This window comes from Chanos chanos, chromosome 11 (assembly GCF_902362185.1).
Source record: "Chanos chanos chromosome 11, fChaCha1.1, whole genome shotgun sequence".
Taxonomy (NCBI): Eukaryota; Metazoa; Chordata; class Actinopteri; order Gonorynchiformes; family Chanidae; genus Chanos; species Chanos chanos.
Window position 1 is genome coordinate 14,925,116 of NC_044505.1, and position 27,309 is coordinate 14,952,424.

The window sequence follows — 27,309 nt, forward strand, 5'->3', positions numbered from 1 at the left end:
CGAGAGAGAGAGGGAGAGAGAGAAAGGGAGAGAGAGCGAGAGAGAAAGTGAGTGAGAGAGAGAAATCATGTAAAGCTGAATCCCTCCCGAATAGCCATAACGAGACACACTTCACAGTTTTGGATACCTTAGAAAAAGCAGCGTGCGAGTGTGTGTGTGTATATGTATGAGTGTGTGTGAGTGTGTGTGTGTATAGGAGTGTCTGTGAGTGTGAGTGTGTGTGTGTGTGTGTGTGTGTGTGAGTGTTGGCGCATGTGTGGTCATGGGTGTGTGCTAACCTCGTAATTTTCCACCTCTCCATCGTCCACGTCCAGCTCCAGGCTGATGGCAGGGCCCACTGCAGTCGGCTGGACAGGCAGCACCGAGCTGACACACACACACACACACACACACATTCAACAATTAGTTTGTGCGTTCAATTAGGGTCATTCAGTTCTGTTAATACTGGATATGACATGTTTATAACTTATACACTGTTGTCATAAGAATGTGTCGTTTATGTGGGAAATGAACGCCACATTCCATGAGATGAGCGATGTATTTATTTGAAAGGGGGAGAAAAAAAAAGAAGACAAAAATAGTCAGATATTTCTTTTTAATTGTCTGTTGGCCTTTGAGGTATATAATTAAAACAGAACAGCCTGCCATAATCCAGCAGGCTTCCTTTTGATAACATCACCCAAGGCAAATGTTTGGCTTGTTAATTGTCTTTCAGACTTGATTTACTGTGATGCATTTGGCCTGAGAACAGGACCCTTTACCCGTGCTGCAAACAACACTGTGCTGCCAATCATGGGGATAGTCTACTGCCATTGGCTGAATACCAAAAGGCAGCGCCACCTCGGTAATATTGTCCAATTACAGGCCCTTAACCATGTTACACGTCTCATTTCAATTGGAGATGTCAGTGTACATATCATGTTGATTTTTTTTTTGTTCTTCCTGAAAGGTCTCTGAGACAGGAAGTGACTCACAGGAAGTAGGGCAGGAGGCTGGGGTGGTAAGGGGGTGGAGGAACGGTCTGTTGGGAACGGTACCGCCGGCCCGCGATTCTGCGAGGCATAAAGTGAGGATACGGCTGGAGAGAGAGAGAGAGAGAGAGAGAGGGAGCGATAGAGAGGGGGAGAGAGAGAGAGGGGGAGAGAGAGATAGGAGACAGAAATATTGGTGTTACACCATGACTGCAAAAAAAAAAAAAAAAATTCAGCATTCAACAAATCATGAATGTTGACACAGGTGCACGTTGGTTTGTAGACTTTACAGTGAGACAGAATCATAGCATATCTTGGGTGATGTAGTTCGTTCAAATCAAGTTTAAACACTCTCAATAGGCATTTGTGTACTCTGGGTAGGGAAGTTTTATTCTCGGTGAGGGAGTGGACGAAGAGTGTAGCCAAAAGGCGTGCCGCAAGAGCTTAAAGTGGCCGCAGGCAGTGGTGCATGCTGGGTAATGTAGTCTTACCACTCCGAAGAGCTCCTGAGGCAGAGGGTCGTGGGAGAGGAACTGCAGCGGGGTAGAGGGAGGCAAGGGGCTGGGGTGGCCAGAGTGGGGGTAGTTAAACCCCCCACCCACCGACAGGTGATCCCCTAGCAGCTCCACCTCGTTCTCGATCCTCTGTAACGGCTGAAAACAAAACACACACATTCACACACATCGCAACTCTTCTAACCAGAGCACGCAGCAGGGAAGAATGTATGTATTAGTACATATTAACATCAATATATCTGACTCTGGATGGACGTAACGCATATTTTCAACTATGCTACTACCTATGAGAATATGTATCCATACAAATGTAGGCCCCTGTAGTGAAGTAAGTTCAGTGTGAGGAACCTAAGTAAAGAAGAGGTAATGGACAGGTGTGTGTGTGCGTGTGTGCGTGTGTGTGTGTGTGTGTGTGTATGTGTGTGTGTGTGCGTGCGTGCGCGTGCGCGCGTGTGTGCGTGTGTGCATGTGTGTGCGCGTGTGTATGTGTGTGTGCATGCGTGTGCGTGTGCGTGCGTGTGTGTGTGTGTGTGTATGTGTCTTACCGATCGGGACTGTTGTGTCTGGAAGGGCAGGAACTGGCTGGGTGGAGGTAGGTGTGGTGGGTGGTGTGACAGGTGCGGGGGGTGGAGCAGAAAGGCTGGGTCACTGGACAGGAGAGAGGGGAAGCCGTACGGGACAGGCAGGTGCTGCACCGAACACGTCTGCAGCATCTGAGAGAACCAGAGAGAGAAAGAAAGAGTGAGTACATGAACAAACCGGGTTCTGCATTTGGTGCATAAAACAATTAAAAAAAAAAAAGAAAAAAAAGAAGAGAGCTTAAAAGCAAAAGCCCCCCCAAACGAGTAATCTGAAGAAAATTCAACTGGATTTTTCCACGACCGTAAACCATTTCTCTGTTCGCTGCGGCGTTTAGTGCGCTTCCAGCCACTAGGGGGCAGTGAAGCCAAACAGTATGACCAGCTGTGTTCACCCAGCAGCGAGAGCGTTTCCGTGGCCTGATCGTGTACTCACAGGAGGAGGGACGCTGCAGACTGGGTAGTGTTGCTGACCGCTGAAGACCACTGAACAGGCAGGAACCTGCTGCTGAGAGGAGCATGCTGGGAGATGCTGTCCTGTGCAGAGAGGAGGTGGCAAACCGTGGGGGGGTACAGGAGACACTGTATACGATACAGGCACTGTTCCCTGAGGGAGCTAGAGAGAGAGAGAGAGAGAGAGAGAGAGAGAGAGAGAAAAAGAGAGACAGAAGAAGAGAGAGAGAGAAGAGACAGAAGAAGAAAGGAGACAGACAGAGAGAAAAAGAGACAGACAGAGAGAGAGAGAAAGAGAATGTGTTTATGAATGAAATGATGGTGTCATAAAACAGCATTTTTCATAAGCATTGGTAGTATGATGATAAGCTTTGGTAATATTGTTGTTGAAACGGTCGTGACAAAGAAGACATTGTACAACATTCATTTCTGTCAACCGTTCATTCACCACAGAGACCACAGGCTTATCAATTCCAAAACAAGGTCACCGACCATTTTCTCAGGATCACGAACTAAACGGTCAGGACTAGTAGGGGAGCCTCAGAGAAATCGTTCTAACCCAGCGGTTCCCAGTCATCGTGTGTGTCTGAACTCAATGTCCTAACACGTTCTGTTCCGGTCGGACCCAGGCCAAGCACAGCCGCCCCCCCCCCCCACTGGACTTTAAGAAAACAGTTTGATCTGGGCCGATCGGCTCGAATCGACCGACCTTTGTCAACGGGATTGGAAATTGGAAACATATTGCTTGGCCTGCAGTTGTAATCAGCAACAACAACAACAACAACAAAAAAAGAGCCAAAAAAACCCCCCAAAAAAAACAAACAAATCAAATTAAGCATAAAAAGCAATAAAAAGACTGTCATTTTGGACTTCATAATAAAAAAAATGACATATATGCAGACTATTGTAGACGACAGAGTGCCTTTAACCACATTTGCTGCTCATGTGCTGGAAAGATCCAGGACGCTGGGGGTGTGGACTTGTACCTGGTCGTGAAGGTCCATCACCACGGCGCCCTGTTGCTGGGGGTGGAGCAGGCGCGGCGACAGGGTTGGGGGGTGGAAGGCGTGGGGTTCGTCTAGGCCGGGAGGGGGAGGGGGCTGTCCGTAGGGGTGGAGCTGGTGTGGGTGGGGCGGGTGGGGAGGGTGGCGGTAATTTTCGTCCTGGCCCCCGCCGGGGGAGCTGTGGTGAGGGGGGTGGTGCCTTGACAAACGCTCCCTTCGACCTCGCTGACGTCTCACTGGGGGGCTACAGGGAGGGAGAGAGAGAGAGAGAGAGAGAGAGAGAGAGAGAGAATCTTCATCATCCTCATCGTCGTCTAAAACAGGAGGAGGGGCAGAGGACATCTTACCCTGTTTACTACAAATGCACCCCTAAAAAAAAATAAAATATCGTTTCCTGACCATCAGCAGTATCAGTCAAATGTAAGAGAAGTAAAAGAGTCACTGTTCACACTTTGCCCATTCTCAGCATCATCATCATCATCATCTTTCATAATGCACACCAAACTGTGCTTTACATGTGAATACTCTGTTCAATCGGTAGGAGGGGGATAGCAACAAAAAAAAAAAAAAACGATGAGTGGATTTGGACCTTGGAGTTTAACATTTAGAGATTAGGAGGTTAGGATGTTCACACACACCTTCGTCTGTGTCGCGCAGGTGTGTGGCAGCGTTCGGGGTGGTAGTGGGGGTGGGGATAAGGGTGTGGTCTGCGACTAGGTGGGAGTTCCCAGGGCCTCATTGGTGGAGAGGGTGTGGAGGGTGGAGCTGAGGTCAGCTCCAAGACTGACTGCTGGGACAGCCGTTGTCTTTTCGGACTGGGGCTGTCTTCCGTCTGAGAGAGAGAGAGAGAGAGAGAGAGAGAGAGAGAGAGAGAGAGAGAGAGAGAGAGACAGAGACAGAGACAGAGACAGAGACAGAGAGAGAGAGAGAGAGAGAGAGAGACAGAGAGAGAGAGAGAGAGAGAGAGAGAGAGAGACAGAGACAGAGAGAGAGACAGAGAAAGAGAGAGACAGAGAAAGAGAGAGACAGAGAGACATTAGCATGTGCCCTGTAGCCATCAGCTGAAAACAAACAAGGCAACATTTTCAAAAGATGTCATTAACAAAACAAAAGACAGATCACGTGAACTACTTTGGTCCCACCCAAGCACAAATCAGGTCATCGCCCGCTTTGCATCTTAAGTGTTCACAAAAACACTTTAAAAAATAAAAATAAAAATAAAAACAGTACAAACAAACAGTTACCATATCCCCAGCATTTAACACTGAAAACAAATGTTCATGAGAAACTATTTCGAGTTAAAGCTCAAGTCACTCAGTGTGTTCTTGTGCGTGCGTGTGTGTGTGCGCGCATGTGTGTTTTGACTCTGCGAACACAGAGTCTGTGTGCAGGCTTCTTGACTGCGGGGACAGCTGCAGTGTGGACTGAATGGAGGACGAGCGTTTAGACAGGCGTCGTCGTGAACGGGGCGAAAAAAATAAAGACGGTGTGGGCGGAGCTGGGCCGGGACCGATCACACTGAGCCATTGTGTTTGATGGCATTAGTGGCATTTCCTGTCTGATGACATCACTGGCTTGGAGGGGGGGGGGATATGAGGTCATTTCCTGTTCGAATGAGGAAACACCAGCCAAGGATTGACCAAGGAGACAGTTGCTCAACACACGGGGTGAGCGCAGAGAGGGTGACTCAAAACACAGACGGGTCAGCAGCCTTTCACTGGGAGGAAGAGAAAAGAGAAGAGACTGACAAAATGACAGCTTTATTTGAGTGAGTCAGGTGGAATTTACTGACAGAACACGGAACCCGTGCCACGTTTACAACACGGTAAACGACTCATCGCCCTGGACACACCTCCATTTACAGGAACAGGACTACCCTCTCACACACACACACACACACACACACACAGTACCAGCATTCCTCTATGAGTCATCTGAATGTGCTCATACAGGCAGAAACGCATGCATGCGTACACATACGCACACACACGCACAAAGTGCTGAGCAATTCAAGAGATACCATAAAGGAGTCATGAAAGATCTGGTTTTACTAACTCACACCTCTACACACACACACACACACACGGAAACATTAAAAGAGAAGTCAGACAGGTTAATTGGCAGTGCACTGTAGGGGTTCAAGAAATACATTGGTACACATGACTAACTCTACACTCTCAGACTAAGCTAAAATTTCTCACACACACACACACACACACCCATAAGGCCTCATGTTTCTGACAAGTGTGTGTGTGTGATGTGAGTAAGAGTGTGAGCGAGTATGATTCTGCCAGTGTGACTATGGGAAGCCAGCCAGACGTAACCACACACATATTTATGCAGACAGAGTCACCATGCACAACACACACACACACACACATACACAAAATTAGGATCTTAGAGGTCTTATCTCTGTGTGGTTGAAACAGAGAATGATAAATTATTTTAAGTTTGGAGCATGCCCCTCCACACATGTCCAAATAAGACTGTTTCAAACACACACACACACACACACACACACACCACTCATTGTGGGTGGTAGGGTGAGTTCACACAGAGAGCGGGGTTAAGCCACAGCGTGGAGAGACAGGGAGCAGCCGCCACCAGTGTGTGTGTGTGTGTGTGTGTGTGTGTGTGTGTGTGTGTGTGTGTGTGTGTGTGTAAAAATCACTAACAGGAAACAGCTGGAGAACAGGCCATACACACTCACACATAGACAGTCAAACAGAGGCAGCTGCCAGTCAGGCCCTTAAACACATCTTAAAACAGACTGTACACCCAGTACTTCAGCAATTATCCATAACTCCATTCTCCATCTCTCTCTGGTACCTATGTGGCTTTCACCCCTGATCTGCACTGTCTGCCGTTAACCCACGGACCGAAAAAGAAAACCCACAAACCTAAGTCATCAACCAGTCAAATAGCAAAAGGACCTGATCAACCCCCACCCCACCCCTCCACACACACACCCTAGACACACACACACACACCCCAAAACCAAATCCACATCAACAAGGTCCACTTCAGAAGGAGAAGGCACAAGAAGAGGGCGGGGCCTCTCTCGGAGATCGCCGGACGTTGGCTTGAATCGTCGCACTCTGAGGGAGGGGCAGTAATTTAGTGTGTTGAAAGAGGTTTAAAAAATTAGTTGGGGGGGGCTTTGAAACAAGGTGAGTGAGGACTGTTTTGCGAGAAACTCATGCATAAATTATGCAGAGGAGACAGGGATACATTATGCGAGGGGTGGGTGGGGGGGGGGGGCATGAATTAATGATGTGGGAGGAGCATCGATCTAGCATGTGGGAGAGGCATGCATAAATTCTATAGGAGTTACTATAGAAGGAGAGGGAGGGGCCTAGTGGGGGGGGGGGCAGTGGAGGAAGTCTGACAGAGGAATGCAGAGTGGTGTGGGAGGGGCCTAGTGGGGGGGGGGGGGCGAGTGGAGGAAGTCTGACAGAGGAATGCAGAGTGGTGTGGGAGGGGCCTAGTGGAAGGACATTCGGGGACGACGGGTAGGGCACGGTGTTGTGTGGTTTGGCGTGTGTGTGTGTGTAGCAGACGGCGAGATGGGGAGGGGTGTGGGAGCAGTGAGGAGAGGGGGGGGGGGGGGTTGTAGATTCAGAGGAGGGCGTGTGGCGTTCTAACCCCAGGGGCGGCACTGTCGGGTGGCTGAACAGATTTCGGCACCGAAGATGATGCACCACGGCCCAAACACTGCCTCAGGCCTACACACACACACACACACACACACACAACACACACACACACACACGTACGTTTGCCCAAACCCAGTCCGACAGGCCCACCCCATTAGTATAAAACATTGATGGGGCTGCCTCTTTGCTTTTGAGGGGGGGGGGGGGCATCCAGGGATAAAACTAGGACAAAGCTTTACGTGTGAGAGACTGTCAGACTCGCTTCTATGTGTGTGTGTCTGTGTGTGTGTGTGTGTGTGTGTGTGTGTGTGTGCGCGTCTGGTTGGTGTCAGCAGATCAGCGTTCAGTCTGAATCCATGTGAAGACTGTGTGTGTCCACACACACACACACACACACACACACACACACACTGCTTCAGTCACTAGAGCTGCTCGCACTAACCCTGCAAGACCCAACACAGAAACCAGTCGCTGGGCTGCTCTCAGAGTGTTCTGCTTATTACCATGGTAACACTCCTGTCACCACCAGCGCCAGTACTACTGGTATTACTGGTGAGCAATATACCAGCTTCCTGGTGGCCCAGCAAGAATCTCAGAGTTTTCCAGTTGACTGAAGAAACGTCTGATGGGCTACATTTGTCTTGTCTGTTCCCTCTTGTTCTCTCTAGTTGTTTCCAGAAACAGTGTTTAAAAACACACATAGATCCTTTGTGACAAATCACGTCACCGGAGACTGACAGCCCATGTGACCGGTTGCAATCTCCCATAAACTTTAATCTAATTTGACCTCAAAGCTTTGTCAAAAAGAAAGAACATAAAAGACTTAGCAGCGAAGAGAGCACTACAGTACTCCAACCGTGGCACTTGTGTTCTGCCCCTTAACCAAAGCAGTTTGGCTTTAAAATTCGCTTTACTGGTTTCGTGTTCTCGGATGTGTTCCGTGTTGGACGCTATACAGGAGCTAGCTACGGTTACTTCTCCTCTCGGGCCTACCATGTCACTTTACCTCCGCACCTCTCTCTCTCTCTCCCTCTCTCTCCCTCCCTGACCTCCTCTCCTGTCCCCCCGTTCTGTTCCTCTGACGGCCGAGCCAGTGTGAGGCCTGCCTCTGCATTCTAAAGCGGACAGAGAGCCTGTTTCTGCCTCAGTGGAAGCCAAGGAATGGACATTCACACACGCATGCATACACACATACACGCTTCTCAATTTCAACACACTACAGTCAGGACCTCCCACGACTCGACACGTTCTATTCTGCTCTGTTCGTGCAGGAAGGCAAGCACAGAACACAGCACATTCTTGCAATCCCACACACGTACACGTACACACACACACGCACACTCACAGACCTAAGACGTCCTGTAGCATTCTAAAATGTCAGCACAAGCACTCAGACACATTCCCTGTAACACAGTGGGACTCTCACTCTTCTCTGCATGCTACACACACACACACACACACACATTTGTGAAACACAGGAAATGGGGAAGGCTGCTGCCCTGGTTTCTTTGTCAACGGCAAGAACCCACTGTACAGTAAAAAGGGGAACCCTGAGTAAGCACACACATACACACATACACGTTTATTTTGCCTTCTCATATATTTAAACACACATGTGCACTCGCACACATGTTGCAGTCATCATGCTTGCGCGCACACACTCACATACATACATACATATATACATACACACACACACACCCACACTACTCCTCTCTCTTTTTCCACCCTTAAGAGCCATTTCTTCCTCTGCCACTGTTCCCTTCTTTTCCTCTCCCCTCCTCCCTCTCTCTCTCTCTCTCTCTCTCTCTCACACCCTCTAAGGCCCACAGCTGGAGGTGAAATCATTAGTGCCTCCACTCCCCCTTTCCCTCTCTTCTCTCCTCTCTCCCTCCCTCCGCCTGTCCACATTCTTTCCCTCCCCCTTTCCAATACAGCCAAACCCAGGCCCACCCCCTGGGGCCAACTCCAGCCAATCAAATCACAGATGCAGCTTAAAGTAGCCCTCCCCCTCTGGGTGTGCGTGTGTGTGTGTGTGTGTGTGTGTAAACACGCTGAGAGAGTGAGTGAGAGAGGAGAGCACTGAGCTGTGCAGGGCTGGGCTGGCCTTTTGTTACTGAGTCTTTTCATTCTCTTTTTCTTTTTTTTTTCCCTCTCTCTTTTTAAAAGAGAGGGAAACTGACACGTCGGAAGACCGCATTTCCCATAAAGCACTCGGAGGTAAAAAAGCTCGGGGGCCGCGTCCCACGTCATCGCGACTCGCGTCCCGAGACCCGAGCGCGGGGAGCGACCTCCTCCGCGCACGTCACATCGGGCAATTAAAAGAGAAACGAGTGCTATTAAACTATATGCAGGGGTGAAAGACCACCAACTCTGAAAAGCACGTCACAATGCTGACCGCACTAAACCAGTCTGAACAGAATTACTGGCCAACCGGTGTTCTCTTTACAACTTATCCGGGGTCTAAAAGAAGGAGTTCAAACTGGAGTGTGGACAAACATATGGCTCTTTGATTCACATCTAAAGAAAAGAAAAAAAAAAAAAAGAAAGAGAAAAAAAAAGAACAGAAAACCAAGTTGCCATGCCTAATGTACATGCTTGCAACTGAACAAGAGAGAGAGAGAGCGCGAGTGAGACAGAGAGAGAGACAGAGAGATGAGCAGTGTGCGTTTACTGGTCTTACCTTGTCGTTGGCGTCTGTACAGGCATGTTCTGGATGGCAGTGATACACTCCTCCCATAGCTCCTACACACACACAGTGAGAGAGAGAGGGAGAGAGAGAGGGTGAAAACACAGTCAAAACTACAACAGTTACATTGTGATGTCACGTCTCGACGCATCGAGGAACATCAACTGATTCGGTAACCAATTCATACGCGCCGTTCTTACACTCACAGTTATGTTTTTTGGCCTTTTTTACGAGCGTTTCACTGTTTCTTTAACACGGGTGACAGCCAAGCCATTGTTATTCCTTCAACGCTGTAACTCAAACATCAAAACGGTTTATTGGTTATGAATTGATCATCGGCGCTCTCAGCCTTAGACTGCTCTCGTAAAAAAAAAAAAAAAACGTAACCTGGTCGGTGTGGGAGCGCAACATGAGAGCGTTTTCCTTTTGGTAAAAACATCTGTTCACATCTGTAATCCTCCAATTTACAGTCGTCATCTCTATTCTTCAGCCGTTTTTTTTTGTTGTCCCCCCCCCCCCCATGCCTTAAAAACTGAGAGATGGCCAAAAAAAAAAAAAGGATAAACTCGTTTGACCCTTGTTTTTGTTGTCTCGGAGTCATTAATACGCGTTTTGATCTCTAATGTTGTTTTTCTACTTTTCATGTTTTTTTTTTTCGCTCCGAGCGGGGCGGGGCGGGGCGGGGCGGGGCGACTGATGATGACGACATCGTCGTCGTCAGGCAGGGAGTAAACTCACACAGAGTGGGATTGACTATCTGAGGGGGGTGGGGGGTAAAGGACCATAATCCCAGATTAGGATGATCTCCTCTTGTGACCAGAAAAAAACAAAAACAGAACACCCCCCCCACACACACACACCAGGCTGTGTCTTCCCCCCCCAATTCGTCTGTCAGTTTCTCCCCTTTTATATTTTCTTCTCTTGGTGAAGATGTTTTTTTGTGTGTGTTTGTGTGTGTGTGTGCGCGTGTGATGCCGCCTAGGCTCAAACATCCGAATCTTTCCCTCAAGGACGAAAGGACGAAAAGAAACCATTCTTATGTGAAGTACCCACGAGAAAGACAGACCGGGCTTTCATTTGCACTCCTCCTTTTATGTGTATCTCTCCCTCACACTCTCTCCATTTCCTTTTCTGCACTGGTGAACTGACGTGGGGGTATTTTCTTTTTTCATTCTTTCCTCCTTTCTCTCTTTTTCTTTCTTCAACTCACAAGCGCCTGACTGAAGTATGGAGTGATTGACGACTTAAAGTCACAGAGAGAGAGACAGATTGTCTGGTGGAGAAGTCAGTGAGAAACTCAGATCCCCCTTACTGTTCATGATGAAGATATTTACCCCCCCCCCCACCCCCACCCCAAACACACACACACACACACACACACACAGATAAGACAACAGCGTGTGTGGCAGCGTCGGGGATGAGTGGTCTGACAGTACTGCTGCTCTTAATTAGAACACTATTTCAAAATAAATTCTTTCGCTCAAGACACAGACAGCGAGAGACAAAGAACGAAAGAGAGAGAGAGAGAGAGAGAGAGAGAGAGAAAGAAAGAAAGAAAGAAAGACCGAAAGAAAGAGAGAAAGAAAGAAAGACAGAAGGGGGGGGGCCTGTTTGCAACTTTTGCAATTTAAATGACAAAAGCTTCAATCGTCTTGAACAGTTCCAAAGCCAAACAAGCTGGGAAATCAAACAGGATCATCTCTGAGCAGGAAATCTATACGCCAGCACATCCCTGCACACACCAATCAGCACTCAGTCAACACTCCCTTCTCTGTGTGCGTGTTCAGTACAGTCATGAACGCAGAGTGGACGACAGGAGGAGAAGAAAAGTGTTCTGTTCTAGCAGACTGTGTACAACTACAGTATCTACAGAGCATCCAACAGACACACACACTCTACTGGACATGTCCCTGATAGAGACAACATACAGAGAGAGAGAGAGAGAGAGACGGAGCGAGAGAGAGAGAGAGAGAGAGAGAGAGAGAGAGAGAATATATGCAGTTGGCCAGAATTCATTCACTCTTGTGTTTGTTCTCAGAGTCTCTGATAAGACTATTCTGATACATGCAGGAAAACACCATAGAAAACAAGCACGATCATATTCAAGACTAAATTAGTTCTTTGAAAATCTGGCAAACATTTACAGCCTAAAACACACATACCCACAGATTATCTATACACACACACACACACACACACACACACACACACATGTATGCATGTGTGTGTGGTGGGTGAGTCTGTATAAATAATATATACACAAACGTGAGTTATATACACACATATATACATATACAAACACACACACGCTGTCTGGCCCCTCATAACAGTAGACAGGAAGAGAACCCAGGAAAGAGGAAGAGACGGAGGAGAAGAGAAGGGAGAGAGAGAAACAGACAGGGGCTCGGGAAGGGGGAGAAAGAGAAGAGAACAGGAGCCTCTCTCTCTCTCTCTCTCTTTCCCTAAAATTACTTTATATATGTACATAAATCTGCACCTGTAAATCTATGCTTTCACTGTTAAAACACAGAGAGAGAGAGAAACACACATATGCGCGAGTGCACACACACACACACACACACACACACACACACACACACTTCCTATCCTTGCTACGGCGACAGCCCATACCTTAAAGAGCAGTGCCATTAGAGCAGAATCTCTGATTAATAATGGGACCCACGGCCACGCGTTAATATAATACCTAACCGAATATACTCAGGACAGTAAGGGAAACATTGCTCTGTTATGGCAGCCTAGTCTAAATGTAATTGGATTTGAGAGATCAGGGTGGGGTGTGGAGGTGGCTTGGGTGCCGTGGGGGGGTGTAGAGGAGGACGCAGGATAGATGGATGGATGGATGGATGGATGGATGGATGGATAGAGGGAGGTGGAGGCTTGGACAGGGGTAGAGGCAAACCCTGGGTTTGCCATGGGGAGGGGGGGGGGTGGGATAGAAAAGAGGGATGAGTGATGGGGAGGGAAGGAGGGGGAGAGAGAGAGAGAGAGAGAGAGAGAGGGGGGAGTGGGGGTTTGTGGCTTCCCTTCTTGACTGCTATTGATTTTTTTTGTGAGCTTCAGAGTACATCAGCTATTTCTATCTATTTCCTCCCTCTCTCTCTCTCCCTCTCTCCCTCTCCCTAACAGCTTTCTCCCTCTCACTTCGATCACCCCATTTTGCACTCTTTCACCTTCACACCATCTCTCACAACAAATCTCTCTCTCTCCCTCTCTCTCTCTCTGCCCCCCTCTCTCTCTCTCTCTCTCTCTCTGCCCCCCTCTCTCTCTCTCTCTCTCTGCCCCCCTCTCTCTCTCTCTCTCTCTCTCTCTCTCTCTCTAAATAGCCTCTTCCTCCCTCTCCTCTCCTCTTCTGGGAGAGGCAGCCTGGTCACATTCATTAACTAAAGGATGGGCTGGGCCACACTGACATACAAGGATTCCTCTTTTTCTTTCTTTTCTTTCTTTTTCCTTTCTGGCTTTCGCAGAGCAAAACACGTTCAGCGTCAACAGACACACACACACAGACACACACACACACACACACATATGGAGCAAAGGCTTGTCCTACACACGCTCATATACAGAGCTGAATGCCAAGGCACACACGCCTGGGAAACACACGTCTTGGCCAGAGTAACTCACTGCTCCAAAAGCCCTCTGGCCTACATCCCAGAGTCAAAGAAAGAAGGGGGGGGGGGGCATTTAATTTCAGTATAGGTTCATGGCTTTTTTTCCCCCCCTCTCGTTTTTTTTTAAAGAGAGAAAAGAGAGAAGTACTCAATGGAAGGAGATGTGTTTACTGGCTTTTATCAGAAAGTTGACTCAAATGCCTTGAAGATATCACGTGTTTAAAATTGCTATGGCGCTGATTATTGTTCAAGGTGTTTGTGTGTGTACGTGTTTATGTATATGTATGTTTGCATGTGCATGTATATATATATATATGTATGTATGTATGTATGTATGTATGTATGTATGTATGTATATATATGTATGTGTGTGTGTGTGTGTGTGTGTGTGTGTGTGTGTGTGTGTGTGTGTGTGTGCATGTATGTATGTATGTGTGTATGTATGTATGTGTGTGTGCGTGTGTGTGCATGTATGTATGTGTGTGTGCGTATGTATGTGTGTGTGTGTGTGTGTGCGCGTGTGCGTGTGCGTGTGTGTGGCGGCTAATGCGGCATTTATCTTTTATCGTCTGTAGCAGTTGCACGTGAGGCAAACACACAGAACAAACAGCATTCTCTCTATTTCTGGCATTTCTTCTCGCAATAGCACTTGTTCTCTGATTCATCAGAGTTCCCAGAGAGAGAGAGAGAAAAAAAATAATCACGACAATTTCTCCGCTCTCAAACAGGTCTGTAACTCTTGTGACAAAACAGAGACGAGATGTTCCTATCTTTGCTTAACAAAGCTGTGCCTACACACACACACACACACACACACACACACACACAACAGAACCTGTGTCCCTATGCCAGGACACTTTGCATAACTGCTAGGGAACTCACCTCAGAGAGGACAAACAGACTGGAGGAGTGGACGGAGGGGGCAACAAAAGGCCGAGAGGAAGAACAAAGTTGGAAAAGTTGAGCCAAGTGAAAAAAAAAAAAAAAAAAAAAAAAGAGAGTGAGGGTGAAGGGAAATGGGAGAGAGAGGAAGAGGGGTGTGTGTGTGTGTGTGTGTGTGTGAGATAGAGAGAGAGAGAGACTTGGCTTGAGTTCTTTTGCTTGGTTCAGATTCCCTACTCAGAGAGAGAGAGAGAGAGAGAGAGAGAGAGAGAGAGAGAAACACCAAGACTCTGACCCTCCCTCCCTCCCACACACTGACTGGTTTTCTTCTTCTTCTACTCTTCTCCGTCCCCGTGTCTGCTGTCTCTCATTGCTCCTCTTTCACTTCAGTCCTCCAGACTCCAGCTCAACATGTTTTGGTTTGGTTTGTCTGTCCAAGTCTCCCTCTCTCCCTCACACACAGACACACACACACACACACACACACACACACACACATACACACACTAGGGCCGGTCTGACTGAACAAACCCGTACAGTGAAAACGCAGGGCCCAGGCCGTGGGCCACAGACAGCGCTGGAGAGACGGCCGTGGTGGGAGAGCCACAGATGGGACTTTCTCTCTCTCTCTCTCTCTCTCTCCGTGAGCCGCAGCAGACAATGAGATGCACTCCTTCTCTTTTCTTTTCCCTTCTTTTTTGTCCTTTTTCTTTTTTTTTTTAATTTGTTTTACATTTTCGCATTCATCAGCCCGACAAACAACTAGCCTTTAATTAAACTCAATGAAATACATCAACTTCAAGACGACATGGGATTAAGACAATAAGCAGGCCCTCTGGAGGGTGTTCAATCATAGCCTCCCTGTTTTGTTTTGGTTTTTTTTGGTTTTTTTATTTCCTCATTCAAGACTTTCCTCTGGTTATAAATTACAGAAATTGAAAATCAACTGAGGCAGATTGTGAACAAATTTGAAATTCTTGGAGTGCTTTGGGAATAGCATCACGAAAAAAGAAAAAAAAAACGCCGGCAAACGAAGACAGCCCATCGCAAAAACGGACCGGAGCCTCCGCTGTTGCAGCCGGTGCAATATGAACATTAACATGGATGATGTCGATATTCATGAACATTCACGATTCTGCTGAAAGAGCCAATGAGGACTGGTTTAAGACTGATCTCTCCCCACCCTCTAAACATTAACTGCGATTTTTTTTTAGGGGGGGGGGGCTGGGATTCTTTGGTTGTCCTTTTCGTCCCGCCCCTTGGTGGTCCAGGTGCTTTGAAGTACTTTTGAAGGCAGGCAGCTTTGACATTTACCCCCCGGATGACAGAAAAAAAAGTTCACGCTAGAGAAAGACACAGGCTGCCGTCTCAATCTGGTCTAGTCACAGACTCTGCATTCAAACTCTTCTTCTTTTACGGTCTTCTTTTTTTTTCCTGTGGGTTGAAGAGACACCTCTCTCTCTCTGTGGACCGGACCGGAACAGAACTTTCGGATCCGTTTCGATTCTGCGGTCGGCTGTTAGGGCGGCTCGGCGGCCCGTGTTTACGTCCCGCGACAAAGTGGCGAATCAAGGCCCCCCAAAACGGAACTGTTTGAGTGGTTGCCGGGAGACGGACAAAAGGAGCCAAAACAAACAGGTCTTTTGTTATTGAAATGGAGCGGTATAGAAGGGGGGGGGGGGGGGTTGTTACCGTGCTCGGCCTGAACTCCTGTCCATTAAAATCCATTAAAAGGATCCCCCCCCCCCCTCCCCATCCTGAAGAGGAAGGAAGGTAAGAGTGACTGAAGGACGTGAGATACCTTTTCACATCCATCCAGCCTCGGTCGCCCCCTCTGTACCCCAGAGCCGAACAGTTCATTAATGAGTCTAACCGTGGGAAGCTCGAAAACGAAACAATCTCTCTCTTTCGTGACGTTGAAGAAGACACGAGACGCTCAATACGTCCACCGACAACACACACACACACACACACACTCACGCACGCACACACACACACTCTTCATCTCAAGATGACATGGTCTCGTTCTTCAGGGTCTCCCATCTTGATAGTTGGAGGGGGTGGAAAAAAAATCCCTTGACTCCTTAGAGCAGACCTGGGGCCTGTACTATGAAGCGAGGTAACTGGCTTATCCAGGTTACTTCTGGTTAAGTCAACTTAGAGTAAGGAGCAAACCTCCTAATAGAAGAGCCCTATGGCGTCATTCTCTTCGCAAAACAAAGGCATAGGGCTCTTCTATTGGGCGGTTTACTACTTACTCTGAGTTAACTTAACCAGAGGCTAATTGGATAAGCCAGTTACCTCACTTCATAGCGCAGGCCCATGGAACAGGTATAAAACTGTGGAATATAATGTTGTTGTTGACATGTAACCAAAGATTCCAGACCAGCACTATGGGCCTTGAGATACTGGTCTGTGTGGACTGGAGTTTCTCCTATAGGAAACTGTCAAGGCTGGAGCGAGGGGTCACGGGGCACAGAGGCGCTAGGATTGATGTCCGAACCTGCTCGAGGCTACGGGGACTGGGGCATATGGGTCCATTTCAGGGCATTTCGTCTGTTGCCATTGTAAACCATGCGTAAACCATCTCTAAGCCACTGAAACAAGGATCTCAAGAGTTTCAGTCAAGCACTGCATTTAAATAAAAAAAATAAAAAAAATAAATGGGAGGGGGGGGGGGGGTTGGTCCCTATTCACCAACCGCCAAATCAAACTACTGTCTGTTAAGCTTCCTTCAGGCTCCACCTGGTGCAGATACACGTTTCAACACACACACATAGTGTGATGCAGAAGTAAAGACACACACACACCACGCTCTGACTGTTATTCCACATTCTAATTGGAAGCTGGTCTTGCTCAATAATTCAATTAATACACGAGCTCTGGGCGGTGTTAGACCGCGACAATAACGGGGTCCAGAATTAGGCCTTTCACCAAAAAAAAAAAAAAAAAAAGGCTTTTCATTTTAGTTCAGCCTCTCTGGGACACAGCACACACACACAAAAAAAAAACAAAACCTATGGGTAACCCTCCTCTCCTCTCCTCTCCTGTACTGGCACAGTCTTCAGAGAGAAGCCAGAGAATGGGACAAAAGGGAGGAGCAGCCGGTCAGAAGTGGATACAGGTGCCAGGTGTGCATGTGTGTATACATGCGTGTGCGTGTGTGTGTGTGTGTGCGTCTATGAGACAGAGAGTGAGAGAGAGAAAGCACGATCATTTGTCTTCTCTGCGCTCTAATCCACAGACACAGGCGAGAGCTTTTCCACTCGCACGCCGCACGCATGTGTAAGCTTGCTTTGCGTTTGTACGGGAGAGAAAAATATCGACCTCATCACACCTTACCACAGCAGCAGCCTACAGCAAACTAGCCTGTCTGATCAGCGCATAAGACCGTGGGTGTGTATTACACTGGAATTTCTGTGTGTATGTAAGCACCAGAATGACAGCCAAAAACGCCTGGAAAACGTGTACATTCTGTGCGCACGTGTGTGTGTGTGTGTGTGTGTGTGCGCATGCACGCATGCCTATAGATCCCCGAGGGCTTCAAACCCTCCTAAATCAAAACTCCGGTCGGCTGGAATACTATCTGACCACTCAGACCGTCAATTAATGCAATTAAAGGTGGTGCTATTATTGAGCGCCTCTATAGATCAGAGAGAGAGCTGTAGCTCGCCCATCAGACGCCAGAGAGACAGAGAGACAGAGAGAGAGAGAGAGAGCAGAATCCTCTAAACAGAAACACACATCCGTACACACGCCCGTCTCCTGGAGCGGAGAGGACACAGGTGGGTGCAGCATGCACTCTTACGGTTTGAACTCTTTCCAGGACCAATCGGATGATGATCGTTTTTAAAACTGTTCTTAAATCACATGTATTTATGTATTCCCCTCTCTCTCTCTCTCTCATTGGCTGGTTTATTATATTTTTTTCTTCCACTCTCTTATGTTTGAGGAAGATCTGGCTGAAAACCTATAACTGTATAGGCCTCACAAGAGCTGTCACAGTCTCATTCTGTGTGTGTGTGTGTGTGTGTGTAAATAGCAAACCACGACTGAATTGGTTGCAAAAGATTGTCATTTCTAACATTCTTTAGGGGTATAACAATGGAGTATGGGAAAGATAGAAGGCGAGAGAGAGAGCGCGAGAGAGAGAGAGAGAGAGAGAGAGAGAGAGAGAGAGAGAGACGCATGTATCGAGAGCAGATGGTGAAGTGCTTGTGGGAATTCTGTGTGCAGAGCTATACTCATTATCAAAGCAGTCTATCTGATCCTAGTCAATATCACACACACAGACACACACACACACACAGACACAGGTAACCTGCTACTGTACAAACAGTCAATACCTCAACACCACCCCCCACCCCACCCCCCCCCCCCCCCCTTTACACATTTACACGCACATTCACAATAATATTGCAACGACGGAGCAGGAGAGGCAGTCTTGCAAGAGCTTTGCTTGTTGACAAAGATATTGTACCTAGGATAGACCATATAAACACACAGCGAGAAAGAGAGAGAGAGACCGAGAGAGGGCTGTAAGAGCAGCAGGCGGGCAGGTAGTCTGACGATCAGACTCTCAGACAGGTATTTCCAGTCCTGATCCTAATTCAGAGGACAGAGCAGCTCCAGCTCTCCCCAGCCACAACGGCTCAGTGACAATAGACAAGCACACCTGAGCTTACATAAGCACCTGGCTCCCACACAGAAGACCCCTGCAACTGTTAACACAAACACACACACACACACGTACACGCACTCACATACAGTTTCCATTCCACTCACTCTCACACACGCAAACTCTCTCGCGTTCCCTTTCTCACACACACACACACACATATATATACAGACGGTCTGACATGTTTGCTGTGACTGACTTGAGTTAAGACGCACATAACATCTTCCCTAAATGAAAAAACCCAGCTAGAACGTAGTTAAAAGAGTTGTTGTCAGACCCAGATCCTATCAGACAGTGGTGCTGAGTGGCGCATGAATCCGGAGTGAGACACGGATGAACAGTTGGGCTGAGCTCTAGGTGGGCTAACCTGTCTAACGTGTAGGTAATGCACTGGAATAAGGGTAAGTGAACACACACATGCCTCCGGCAAAGGAAAGCGAGACAGTTTTGTTTTTTGTTTTTTAACACCCCCCCCCCCCCCCCCCCCCCGCCCCCCCAGAGTTCTTGTCCAAGAGGACACAGACTACCAAAACACAGTGTGGTCCCGACTCTTTTAGATGGAGCCAAATGAAAGACAACCATCAAGTCAATTATTAACTTAAAGCCAAAGTACTTGGGAACACTGGAGGTAATTGTCCCAACTGATTCGCTTAGGGGATGGGGAAAACACATCACTATTTTCGTCCACTGAGAAATAGCATTAAAAGTCTTCAGAAAACAGAAGAAAACAGAGGTAGGCCAAGCCAAGAGTTTGGGTGAGAACGCCCAAATGCTCCATTGTCTCGAACGGTCACGTGTTTTATTTATTTTAGCTTGACCCCCCCCCCCCTCCAATTAACATGAAGCAGATAAGAGCAACCGTTTTTGACCGGAGGGCTTCCTTCTTTGCAAAACAGCACTATGTTCCTCAAAAAAAAATAGTTCAGCTTTGGCTTGCGAAGCACTTAGTCAACGTGCGCCCATATGTTGCAGTTGAGACGGTTTGCCTTTGTACTGTGTTTATGGTGGTGTAAAGCTGATTGAACATATGTGAGATTATATATGAAGAGACAGTTTAAAGCGGTGGAGTGCTGTGCGCGGGGGTTTACACCGCGTGCCAACCCTTTTAACCCGTTATAATTACGACTCGACCCCCGTCACTGTTCGAACTCTACCTCGAGCATGTTCGCAGTTTCTGAATAAATGCGCGAGTGAAAACGCTACCGATAAATCGACTCACAATCATTCGGGCTTTGAACTAATCTCGTACTATTGAAACCCCCTTTTTTGGGGGGTGCCCATCCCCCTTTTATGCATTTAAAGTATTCGCGTTCAGGGACATCATGGGTTGAAGCGTCAAAGCAGCTCCCATATCAAACCAAATTTTAAAAAAAAGCACCCATGTAAAGCAATAAGGAGAAAAGAGAGAGTTAAGCTCGTCTTACCTGCTCCGGAGCGGCCTGTGTGTCTGTGGTTTCCAGGGGACAGAATGCTTCCAGGCGGGCGCAGGTTTTCCGTGTGGCCGTGAGCTCCGAGCGGAACGCATCCGGAGTTGTGCTGTTGTTGCTGCTGGTGATGGTGGTGGTGGCTCGCGCCGATTCCTCCGGCAGAATTCTGAACGTTGCCACTGCCGTTGTTAGTGGTACCATTAGATCCACCATTCACGCCGTATGGATAATATCCAGACCGTGAACGCGATCGAGTCCTTGGGGGCTCCATTGCTATGGAGTTGGGGTGATGGTGGAAGGGGGAGACGAGGGGGGAGGATGTAGGAGGGGAATGCGACGGCGAGGAGGCTCCGAGCACTACAGAAACCCTAGCGCTGCTCTGGCTATGGCTCCCAGCTCCCCTGCCCCCCTCTGAACCCCCGTATTCTGTGTGCTCTTGCGACTGTGCCCCCGTGTCGTCACATAAATTAGCCCGTTTCGGAATGGGATCTGGGGTTGCGGGCAGCTGAGAATAAACGCGAGGCTCCTGAGTTGTCGGCTGACCCGTGGCTGCGATTGGCATCTCCTTTAAGGGGTTTTCTTTTCTCTCTTTTTTTCTGTTTCCTCCAGAAAGCACTTGGAAAATAAAACTGTTGAAAAAAAGGCCAAATATAAGTGACGAACTACCACAAAACACCTATTTGTCTTATCCAAATCAATGAAAAGTCTTCGGGCTACATATTAATTCACTCGTGGGTAATAAATCGTTTGTCTGGCTACTTTACGGTGTCCTTTTGTTTTGGTGCTTCTCAGACGCTTCAAGCAGCCAAACCCCTTTCCGTATGTCGCGCTTCCCAGCACTGAATGCAACGATCAACTGAACCGTACTTGGGAAATTCCTGCTGGGTCCCAGTTGTATGTAGTTATTATTAGAAACAGTAGACGTTAATCCGTTTTAGTTTCTCCCGATAACGGCAAATGTCCCACACGTATACGTTAGATGTTAAATTTTTGATTAAAACCGCTAAAATTTACGTTTTTCACTTGGTAGATGGCTGGCTAAATGAACTATCCAAGCAGCTACCGAGCTAACGACCACTTCCGTAAAGCTTCGCATTCAGTAACGCCTAGCTAGCTCTTTTGCATTAGCACAGCGCTAAACAAAAACTCAGTACAAAACAACGCCCCTTTCCCATTAGTTCTCCATTTAAAAGAATACAAAAAAGGTCCAACGTGACCGTGCCACACTAAACTCACATAAGCTTAAAACTACAAAAAAGTTTAAACTGTTTTGGAGAGGCTATTTTAAAACGACGTTGACTTACTTATGAAAGCTAACGTTGGCTAGCTAGCCATCTCTCACTACACCTCGCGCTGGCTGTGTAACCAACCTTCTAAACATTAGAAAAACTACAACGGCTTAATACACACAGTGAATTAAGTGTTACCGATATACGCAACAGGGTACATACCAGTTACAAAGCTGACTTGGAATATTTTTCCGAACTCCAGTGAATTTGAACCGGTCTTCTATTATAATAAGCGTTGCCAGGCAAAGACTATGAGGTATTCTAAAGTGGTTAACCTCTCTCCAGCTAATTATACCGAGATAGCCTGCCTGGATCAATGTGCCAATGCGCGCTTCGTCCACCCTCCATTACCGATGAAAAACAACCGAAAGATACGAACCTCTTTAAAGAAATTACTCACCCACAACGGACTGAAATACAATATTCTGAGTTCCAACACCGGGGTAATATTTTCAGTGGTGCGACTTACTATATTCCGCCGTCCGGACGGTGTCAGTGAGAAATGTGACAGACCATCAACGGGATTTCACATTTCCACCAAGCAAGACTAGCACTGTCGAAACTCGAAAGATCCACCTCCTGGCATCATGAGTGACTCAATGAGAATGTTCACAAGCAAACAAAGAAGTCATGTTTGCTCATTTCTCCATCTCTTTCCCCTATTGACCAAAAGATCAATAACTTTTAAGAAGTAATATTACAAAGACTCGCATCTGTAATGCGTAATTATATTCACTCATCGCTTGATTGCTTTAGTCTAGTGCGTGTAGCAGTGGGGGTGAGCTGGAAAGCAATCCAGTTGAAGCGATACCGCGTGAATAATTTACACATGTTGGATGCTGCTCATCTAATTAATCTTTAGAAATCAGTCTGCTTGAGTCTCCTTGACTAAACCCTACGTAATTTCTTGTACCACCTACAACTGTTTGTATTTTCTGTCTCGAGAAACGTCCTTTGTTTGCTAGCTGGTCGTAGCAGCTCTCACCAGTTAGGTGGACATTTAAACATGTTTACATTTTCAGCGGGCTAGCAGGAAGCACGCTAACTGCAGCTGATAAAGTAGCTAGGCTTACTGATACCAAAATATTTGAGATCGAATTAATTTAATCACCCACTGCGTATATTTAACGTAGTTACAGCAAGAATTTTGATGTGAAACACTCTTGCTGTGCGTAATATCGTTGATTTCAAAATATTGATTCATTGCCAGTGCTGTCACCTATTGGTCCGTGCGTTCAGCTATTTTGCCCTAGCTGTTCTGGCCCGAAACTAAACCGGACAGCGATTTCAATATAGGCTGTTCTTTCCTAACGAACTATTTGTTCTCTCTCACTGCTTCATGCTTCGTTTTATTCTATATATAATAGCAGGGTTTCAGTTTCACTCACTGCATTCCATTTTGGGGTTTATTTACGTCATTTTATGAAACCCCTTTGTCCTCCACAAATGATCTGTTCTTTTCAGTTAAAAATGGAATTGAAGCTTACGTAACTACATATACTACGTTTATTTCTTGTTCCAAATCATGTGTGAGTGAGCGGAATCCATCCACATGTTATATCTGTTTTTTCCGTATAGTTTTCTCTAGTCGTGTATTTTCTGTGACTTCAAGGATACACAGAGCGATGAGATGTTGTGGCCAAGATCTCAGAACTGTAAACCGTATCTGCAACGCTAAGCAGGAATTTCTTGCATTAACTCAAGTTTCGCGATTCCAGTTTATTCGTGCTGTATTAACATGGTTGTTGCCGTGAAAGCAACAGTGCTATTATCGGACTAGCGAGTCACCAGACCAAAGTTAAAGAGCTAACGCGCTTCAATACACTTCACCTATAAAACCAAATTAACCAAGTTGTTCACTCAGTTCTCCTATGTCTTACCAGTTAAAAAAGAAAGGGTCACATCAGACTCACGTGTCCTGTACATGAAGAATGGAGTGCCGAGGAGCAGAAACAAAAAAGGTATGGCTGGACACGGAGGATGGGGAAGGTCATGAAATACTTTGAACAGAATAAGTGCCACAGTGTTTTACGGTATGGTCAACCAAGAGTATACGGAAAAATAAATATAGACTGTGAGAGGGAAAACTCAAACTGTAGCAGGAATAACCAGCAAAAACTCGGGGGATATTCCGTAGAGCAGGATTTTTTTTTTTTTCCTGTCACAGAATGTGAGCCGGACGTCCACACTGTCTAACTGGAGAATGTTGACTTTTGACCCTGGCTGGCTAAGAAATCCTGTTTTGTAAACCCCCCCACCCCAAAACACACACACACGCACACACACCAGGGACTTATATTTCCTGATGTAAAAAAGTTTTTATGTACAGTAAACTGCTTGTTCACACATGACATTGTCACATTGGCATACAGAGTGGAGAGAAGATAACTTGCTGAATTGAGGAACTATCTCTTTACACAGAAAGAAGAAGCTGAAATTGTCAGCTTGGTGCTGACAAACATTGTGTCTGAACTCATCTGCATCAGTTGGATGTTTCAGAACGTATAATGAGTTTAACTGTTCGTTACTGACTGTTTGTTGGGAACAGACAGTACGACCACGAAGGAGATGCGTTATGTAGCATATGAGATGAACGTTTTATCACACGAAACTCACAGCTTGTATATGGTAGTGGTTATAACCTTACAGTAGTATTTTGTACATAGAACCAAAGGGGGGGGGGGGGGGGGGGGGGGGGGGGGGGGGTGTCTGTGTGCCGTGCTCTGTTCACCGTTTCTCAGTGCTATGCTTAGCGTTTGGGAGCTGGAGCTTGTCAAAATTTGAACCCGTTTCGGGGGGTCGTTCCGGACCCAAAACGCAGGGGCAACTTTAGCACCTCAAGTTAAAATCGGGAAATGTTAGGGCCTACAGTTTGGAAGCTGGGCCGTTGCGGGTGGTTGTCCAACGTCAAGTCTCAGTTGGTCATTACAACACGGCGCTCCCTCTGGTATTCCCTCATGTAGCGTTACTTACGCCCTTTTTGGGTTTTTTTTTTTTTTTTTACCCAACTCTAGAGAGAGGACTTCAGCCCCCGCAGACCACACATCACCTATTCTCAGTGTGGATTTCTAGCACTCCTTCAAGACTGCCTCTCCAGCCGATTTCCGAAGGATTTCCTCGCTCTATGTTCCTTTTTCCCTCCTTCCTCAGACCAGTCAAGCGGTTGAGGGTGTGTGATCAGAGGTTTCATCAGGAAGTGAGTAACCTTACTAGGCAAAGGGGGGGGGGGGGGGTGTGGGGAATGCTTTTCCACTAGGTGCTTTTCTCCTCTGCGACATGGCCTAGCAACACATCAGCAGTCATGTGGATGAAAACATTCGGCCATATCGACACAAGGGGCCGGAAGAGAACGTCTGAGGTTTCCGCGTGTTCCGTCCCCACACGTATTTCGTGCTGTACCGTAATTTCTGGTCGTTGGGTGATACCAGAGGTGTATCTGCTGTATAAAAATACATATATAATTTTCGGGGTGGTCAGGATGAAACTTTAAACCGCCTCTTAACTGTCTGGTTTTGCAGGTCTTTTTTTATTCACCTATATACATACTCTGTTTTGATGAGTTTTATTTTTCACAGCGCAGTGTTTTCCTACCTACATATTAGATGTATAAGTGAGCTTTTAACCCTATATTGTGTTTCCAAGAGCTGTGTATATAGTTTTTATGCCTGAACTTTATCTTATTTTGTTTATGCATGTGTGTGGTTTTTCTCATTCCAAATGGGCATGGTGTTGACAGATTAGTGGTATTGTGTATTTTTCTGAGAATTCTGTGTATGCAGTTATGAAACACTCACTCACGCTTTCCTCATACACACACACACACACACAGACACTCACACACTCACATTTGCACACGCACTCTGACACACCACCACACCCTTCTCTTCATATGGGTGCCCTTTGATGATATGCTAATGAATTTCCTCTCTTTTTTTTTTTTTTCGCCCTCCCCTCTTCTTTTTAATTCCTCGTTTGTGTTGTGAGCCGCAAGCCTCCACACTCTGAGGACGGCAGAGGCAGCTTATGATGGCAGACAAGCAGGCAGGATCAACACCCCCCCCCCCCCCCCCCCCCCCCTTCACTATGCTACTGATGCACAGAAGATAAGGCAGGAGAGGCTGGCTGGGGTTGAGGTGGAGGGTTATTTGAAAGGGGGGGGGGGTTTAGGGGGATGGGGAGAGAGAGAGAGAAGGGAAAGAGGGAGACAGAATGGGGGTGGGGAGGTGTGTGTGTGTGTGTTGGGGTGTGCGTAGAGGGGTCTGCTGACATGTTCCCTTATTGGTTTGTTCAAACGGTGGGGGGAGGGGCACCACACACACCAGCTGTGCTAAGGGAAAGAAGAGAAACAAAGGGAGAGGAATGAAGGGGTGAGAGAGAGAGAGAGATGGTGTATGTGTGTGTGTGTGTGTGTGTGTGTGTGTGTGTAACTTCAGTACTGATATTCAGGGCTAATTAAAATACAAACTGCAGTGGAGGAGGTGATTTAAAATGCTGATATGTTGAAATTGAAAATTAACAGAGAGTAGCACCAGAGAGTGATACACACACACATACGCACACATACACACACACACACACTATAACAATCTCTAAATCAAAATCACAGTAAATATAGTCAGTAGGAAGTAGGCATGGGGGCTCAAATATATTAGTATATTATTAATAATAAACATTTGTTTTATATTCCAGCACATTGAATAATGCACAGATTAAAAAAAATGACCTATTAATGCATTTCTCCCCTTCGTGTTTGTTTGGTTTTTTTCCCCTTTGGTTAGAATAGGAACTTTTCACAAACCGTAATCAACCTTAGGGTTTTTTTTTTTTAATGCAAACATGAACCTCCATGAAAGAAATCAGCAAATCCGCTGAAATAAAAATATCAGTATCATCACAAAACAAGTAAAGCCTCACTCTCAGCTGAGCTGACCGAGGGGAAGAGAGAGAGAGAGAGAGAGAGAGAGAGAGAGAGTAGGAAAAACACAGGAAATCAGAGAGAGAGAGAGAGACAACCTCCTTTTCCTCCAGCCAAACTCAGGCCTAGGGAATTGGCACAGGCTGGACCCTTGGCTTCAAAACGAAGAGGAAAAAAGTATGACAAAAAAAAAAGGGAGAGAGAGAGATGGAAAGGGGTTGAGGAGCTATGCTAAGAATGCAAAGGCAAGAATCAACACATTTGAGTCCTCTCCTCTTCTTTGTTTTCTTTCTTTTTTTTCTCTCTCTCTCTCTCTCCTTCTCTTCTACAAAAGACCTCTGAAGAGGAGAGTTGTCTCACTGTACGGTGCTGATAAACCAACTTTGGTCTTAACGTCAAATTGTGATCTGATTCCACTCATTACGGGATAACATCTGCAGTATTTTCCCCAAAATCACATTATATGTTTTCATCCTTTCTTGTGATGGATGTATGGGGGAGCTAGATTTCAGGGGGGGGGGGGTTTCTTTTCTTTTTTTAAGGAAATAGTCTGTCAGTGTATGGCCTTTCAGGAGTCGCATGTGTTGTACCAGCGAATTCCCTTTGGCCTGTGGATTTGTGCA

General features: G+C 46.8%; 1 protein-coding gene across 2 annotated transcripts in view; it reads right to left on the bottom strand.

The window, feature by feature from the left end:
* rnf38 (ring finger protein 38) overlaps positions 1–21,044 on the bottom strand; it is a 24,082-nt gene extending 3,038 nt beyond the window's left edge. The window contains exons 1-10 of one of the 2 annotated variants that reach the window (XM_030788176.1): positions 20,663–21,044; positions 20,480–20,563; positions 9,861–9,922; positions 4,160–4,353; positions 3,504–3,765; positions 2,501–2,680; positions 2,032–2,199; positions 1,463–1,624; positions 975–1,078; positions 279–366 (exon numbers count right to left, since the gene is read on the bottom strand). In XM_030788176.1, the coding sequence (XP_030644036.1) occupies positions 279–366; positions 975–1,078; positions 1,463–1,624; positions 2,032–2,199; positions 2,501–2,680; positions 3,504–3,765; positions 4,160–4,353; positions 9,861–9,922; positions 20,480–20,563; positions 20,663–21,044 (1,686 nt within the window). Of the gene's footprint in view, positions 1–278; positions 367–974; positions 1,079–1,462; positions 1,625–2,031; positions 2,200–2,500; positions 2,681–3,503; positions 3,766–4,159; positions 4,354–9,860; positions 9,923–20,479 lie in introns of both variants that reach the window. The other variant, XM_030788175.1, reaches the window with a different exon arrangement.
* Between the last annotated feature and the right edge of the window lie 6,265 nt (positions 21,045–27,309).